The sequence below is a fragment of the Thamnophis elegans genome, chromosome 14 (genome assembly GCF_009769535.1).
Source record: "Thamnophis elegans isolate rThaEle1 chromosome 14, rThaEle1.pri, whole genome shotgun sequence".
NCBI classification, from domain to species: Eukaryota; Metazoa; Chordata; class Lepidosauria; order Squamata; family Colubridae; genus Thamnophis; species Thamnophis elegans.
In genome coordinates, this window is record NC_045554.1 from 9,161,490 (window position 1) to 9,167,489 (window position 6,000).

Genomic DNA, 6,000 nt, shown 5'->3' on the forward strand with positions numbered 1-6,000 from the left:
ACATTCTTAAATGCATGGTGCTGATTTCCTTGGGTATAGCATTTATTGACAAGTTTTGCCAATGCGACAAGTGGTAATTTCAAAGAATAACACACAAAGAATGAGATTTGCATTAGTGTATTTTTAGATTGCGAACTATAGTATATCAGGAAGTATGATAGTCTTGTTATTACTAAGAGCATGAGTGTATTAGTAACACTCAATCTCAACTTAAAGTCTCTGTACCTGTTAATCATCGTTCTTCAGAAGTGTAAACAGACATCACTGTGTTTCATTATTTTTACTATAATATAAACTAATTTGAACACTAGTCGCTCTCTGTTAATGTATGCCAATTATGGAAGTAGACCTTTGAGATGTTCTTTTGTGAAATGAGTAAATAACAAATATTAAGGTGCGCAACAATCTATATATATATAAAAGGCAAATACCACTCACACATTACGAAATCTCCGGAACCGTAAAGCCTACAAACTTGAAATTTGGCATGTATGTTCCTCTTGGCTTCTAGGTGCTCGCTAAGAAAGGATTTTTTCAAAATGACCATCAGATCATTACTATTTCTTATGCAGTAATTAACATGCTCTGATGCTAAGGAGTTCTACTCTCCCTCCCCACCTGAAAAGAACTCTGTTCCAACTGCCAGTTGCCTCACATTCCGTTACCTCAGTTCAAACTGGCAGACGTTCCACTCCTTCACTCAGGAGCGACCTGGGGCTCCTTGCAGTAATAAACGTCGGCACCTCACCAAAATATCTACGCCTTCCACCCATGGAACTGCTTCCGGAATCAAAACAGCAGGAGCGATATTCCCTTATGTGTTTCAATCACCGACCACCGCTGAGCCAACGGATTGTAAACTGAATTTCTCCTGCATAGCCTGATCACATAGTTTCATCAGGAAGCATGGGTGTCCAGATAGTTTAATATACACGGAAATGACTTTTTACAGTTGCTGTTCTCGGCAAGCACTGCAGGCAATCCTGTCCATACTTTATCTGAATTCAGTCAGATTAAATTGTCAGGAAATTACATAGTAAGAGGACAACCAGATGCAATCACATTGATTTCAATTTATTTCTGTAACTGGTGGGTTTGCCACTCACTAGCCAAAAGATTGAGGTAAATATGCTACCCAATGTTGAGAATCTATTACCAGTAGTAACCCTGGCAGTGTCAATCAAGAGTGCCTAAATAGTTTTATCTACACATTTTCCTAAACCTCAAAATCACACTCTTGCATTAGATAACACCTTAACAGGGTGGGTTTTTTTTTGTTTTTTTAAATTGTATTTAATTAATCCCTTTGTCAGCTGTCTCAATTGCAGTAGCAACTACGGGTTGTTGTTTTTTTAACAAAAATTAAAATATTGAAAAAAAATATTTGGGTTCTATCGCAGTAGAAATTTAGGGATGGTAAATATGTTACGTTTCAAAAAAGTTATCACCGAACTCTTCTACTTTTCACACCAACTAACTTCCAAGAAAATATCCAAGAAGATGAGGTTGTGCAGTTCTCCATGAAATAGTTTTGAGAAATCGCACAGATTGGGGGCAAAATGCAACCCAATCAACCATGGCAGCTGAAGGCTGAGCACACAACCTTTGCAAGTGCTAAGCTCACCTGGGCAAAGTTTTGTATGGCATCAAGGGTTATTTTACCCGGTTCCACCACAAAATCGCGGAGGACAAAATCGCGCTCGACGAAAGCGCGCATTTGACGTCATCACAGAGCGACGAAAACATCGCGCTGTGATCGAAAAATGTAAAAATAAAGCTAAAACCTTACCCTAACCCCCCCAAACCTAACCCTAAACCTAACCCTAAACCTAACCCTTAACCTAACCCTAAATCTAACCCTAAACCTAACCGTTAACGTAACGCTAAACCTAACGCTAACCCTTAACCTAACGCTAAACCTAACGCTAACGCTCTACAGGGCGGGGCATAACCTTTTCCTAGGGGGTCACAGCAAGATCGACAGCAGTTTACAACTTCCGCGACACCTCATTTTAAAGCCCATAAAAAACTGAATTGAATGAGCTATTAAATGTTAAATTTGCTTTAAGAATGGCTGGAAAATTCGATTCGGAAGAACAAAGGATCATTGACAGAATAAAATGCATTGCCTTTCGAGAGGCTCGCGATGCTGGAGCGACGTTTATCAATCGAAAATGGATTGCAAACAAATTGAAACGTCATCCGGATTGGGTTACTGATAATTGGAACAAAACAGCCCAAGAATGTTTCACAAAATTTGGAGAAGGGCGTCCTCTGCAACTGTCCCAAGAAAGCAAAGCCATCATTGCAACTGGCAGTCGCAAACAACGAAAAGGAAACCGAAAAGTGGCCCAAGAAATCCTTCAAATTCGTGGAAAACGAGTTGATCAAAGGACAATCGGCCGATATCGAGAACGAGAAGGTTTGAAGCCATTCCACGTCATTTGCAAACCATTGAAAACTCAAACACACGTTCAAGATCGGCTTTGGTTGTGCGATTGGTTGTCTGAATGGACCGAGGAAGATTTTCTTCATTTGGCGCCATCTGACGAATTCTTCGTTTATGCCATTCGAAAACCGAATTTCCAGAACGATCGAATTTGGGCTAAAGACGTCGACGACATCGCCAAACATGAACGATATCGACAAATCGTTCGCAATCCGACTTGCATCGGGATTTTTGTCATTTTCACAGCCAAGAAACTGCATTGGGTTTTGAAGGATAAAGGGGAATCCTGGGATGGCAGTTATTTCCGTGAGAAAATTTTATTGGAGAATGTCATTCCATTTCTCAGTGATCCAGACAATGTCTTGGTGGTTGGTGAGGCTGTCTTTCTTCATGACAAAGCTCCTTGCATGCGTGCAAATGCGACTCAGCAATTGTTAAAGGAAAACAATGTCGAATTTTGGGGCAATGACGTCTGGCCGGGAAATTCGCCAGATCTCAATCCGGCAGAGAACATTGGGGCCATAATTAAGGATGAAGTGGAAGCTCTGATGATTCAGGAGCAAGGTCAAAATCGATATTCGGTTGAAACTTTGAGAATGAATTTGGAAACTGTGTTGAAAAATCTGGAAAATCGAACGGAACTGTTTGAAGATTTGTTGTGTTCTTATCCACCTCGTTTGAATGCTGTTCGAAGGGCTAATGGTGGTCATACTGACTATTAAATCGTGTCAATAAACTCAGTTTTTGATGGGCTTTCGAATGGTGTATGAATTATTTGTGTTGTTATTACAAGTGTTGCTGTGACCCCCTAGGAAAAGGTTATGCCCCGCCCTGTAAACCTGACCCTAACCCTTAACCTAACCCTAACCCTAACCCTAACCCTTACCTTTATGTGAATCGGCTTGCTTTAATTTTATTTCAATTTTTAATTTTTTTCGTCGCGCTGTGATGACGTCACATGCGCGCTTTCGTCGAGCGCGATTTTGTCCTCCGCGCTTTTGACGGGTCACGATTTTACCCTTCCAACTGTTCCCTGCACAGGGATTAAGCTGGGACAGGTGCCCACAACTTTTGCTGTCCCCCTCTTTGCTTCTCCTTCCATCTGGGAAGGAACCAAGTGGGCTTAAACCTTTCCTGTACAAGCAAGGATACTACAGGTAACCTTCACCTTACAACCTACATTAACAGATTAAGAGACTTGGAAGGGACCTTGTAGGTCATCTAGTCCAACCCTCTCCCCCACCTGAGCAGGGGACCCTACACCATTTCTGACGGATGGCAGTCCAGTCTCTTCTTGAAAGCCTCCAATGATGAAGCTCCTATAACTTCTAAAGGCAACTTCCGTTCCATTGCTTGATTGTTCTCACTGTCAGAAAATCCCTCCTTATTTCTAGGTTGAATCTCTCCTGGGTCAGTTTCCATCCGTTATTCCTTGTCTGGCCTTTGGGTGCTTTGGAAAATAGCTTGACCCCCCCCTTCCTCTCTGTGGCAACCCCTCAAATATTGGAAGACTGTTCTCATGTCTCCCCTGGTCCTTCTCTTCACTAGATTAGCCATGCCCAGTTCCTGCAACCGTTTTTCATATGTTTTAGCCTCCAGTCCCCTAATCATCTTTGTTGTCCCCTAATCATCTAGTACAGTGGGTCTCAACCTTCCTAATGCCGCGACCCTTTAATACAGTTCCTCATGTTGTGGTGACCCCCAACCATAAAATTATTTTATGTTTTCCACATTTTTTCAAAAATACGTGTTTTCTGATGGTCTTTTAGGCGACCCCTGTGAAAGAGGCCCCGACCCACGGGTTGAGAACCACTGATCTAGTCTAACCCCCTACCCAAGCAGGAAACTCTACACCATTCCTGACAAATGGTCAGTCCAATCTCTTCTTGAAAGCCTCCAGGGATGAAGCTCGCACAACTTCTGTTCAATCAGTTGATTGTTCTCCCTGACAGGAAATTTCTCCTTATTTCTAGGTTGAATCTCTCCTTGGTCACTTTCCATCCATTATTCCTTGTCTGGCCTTCGGGTGCTTTGGAAAATAGCTTGACTCCCTCCTCTCTGTGGCAGCCCCACAAATATTGGAAGACTGCTATGATGTCTCCCCTGGTCCTTCTCTTCACTAGACTAGCCATGCTGAGTACTTGCAAACATTTGTTTAGGAACCATTTGAAGTTACAACAGAACTGAAAAAAGGGAGTTATATGACCATTTTTTCACACTTACGACCACTGCAGCATTCCCGTGGACACATGATCAAAATTTGGATGCTTGGCGACCAGTTCATATTTATGATGGTTTCAAGTTCCCGGGATCATGTGATCTGCTTTTGCCACCTTCTGACAATGGGGAAGCCAGATTCCTTAGTGACCATGTTACTAATTTAACAACTGCAGAGGTTCACTTAACAACTACGGCAAGGAAGATCTTAAAATGAGGCAAAGCTCATTCAACCAATGTTTCGCTTAGCAATGTACATTTTGGCCTCGATTGTGGTTGTAAGTGGAGGACTACCTTGTACTAATTTCTGGGCAGAGGGAAGGTGTTTGAGAAGAAGAGACAAGATAGGAGGCAGCATCATCTAGCACAGGGGTCTTCAACCTTGGCACCTTTACGACTTGTGGACTTCAATTCCCAGCATTCCTCAGCCAGTACATGCTAGCTGAAGAATTCTGGGAGTTGAAGTCCACGAGTCGTAAAGTTGCCAAGATTGGAAACCCCTGATCTAGCAAGTCTAGAGAATCAAGAAGGGGGATTAAAAACTCATGCTTTCTCCTTTTCCAGAAGAGTTGACTCTTCCACCCTCCCAGACTAGCTGGGCCAGCTGAACTACAACGCCCATCATCCCCCACCAAGACAGGGAAGCCAGACTGACTTGCTACGCTGCAACATTGGGCCCCCTGAACTCTTTCTCTCCCATTTCTCTCCCCCTTCGGCCCTTGTTTTCCCTTCACTTTGGTGCCCGCCTATTTCGGCCCCCCAGTGCCCAGAAGTACGGCGCTGATCAGCCTCCGGGCCCGCCGCGCTCCGCTCGCAAAGGTTCCGCCGCTTTGCAAAATACGGGAAGCGATTGAAAAAAAATAATAATCTCAGGAATGCAATGTATATAAATCTCGATATACCTTCGCGGAAGACGCTCAGGGTCCTGTCTCGGGCTTTTAGCAACTCGTTCTGCCCTTTCTCAGCCATGGGGAGCGCAGGCAGGCAGGCCTTCCCGGGGAGCAGAAGCAGCCCCTTACAAAAAAAAAAAACGGCAGGAGGAAAAAGTCAGGGACTTGACAGGCGAGGGGGTGAAGGCTAATGGAGGAGGCGTGGTTTAGGAAGCCAGGGGCGGGGCTGGGAGGGCACAGAGTGCCCACACACCCCCGGAACAGAGGGAGGGGGAAACTCAACTCTTAAACCCAGGGGAATTGCATTTCCTTGCATTGGGGTAAATGCATTTCCTTGCATTTGAATAAATGCATTTCCTTGCATTTGAATAAATGCATTTCCTTGCATTGCATTTTTTTAAATAATTTCCTCGGGATCCAAGCATCCCAGCGTAGGATCGCGAG

General features: G+C 43.7%; 1 protein-coding gene across 1 annotated transcript in view; it reads right to left on the minus strand.

Annotated features, from left to right (window-relative positions):
- The window catches only part of CPPED1 (calcineurin like phosphoesterase domain containing 1), a 34,566-nt gene extending 28,815 nt beyond the window's left edge, over window positions 1-5,751 (minus strand). Inside the window, 1 exon segment of the mRNA XM_032231370.1 lies at window positions 5,569-5,751. Coding sequence (XP_032087261.1) covers window positions 5,569-5,635 — 67 coding nt within the window. The 5' untranslated portion in view covers window positions 5,636-5,751.
- Between the last annotated feature and the right edge of the window lie 249 nt (window positions 5,752-6,000).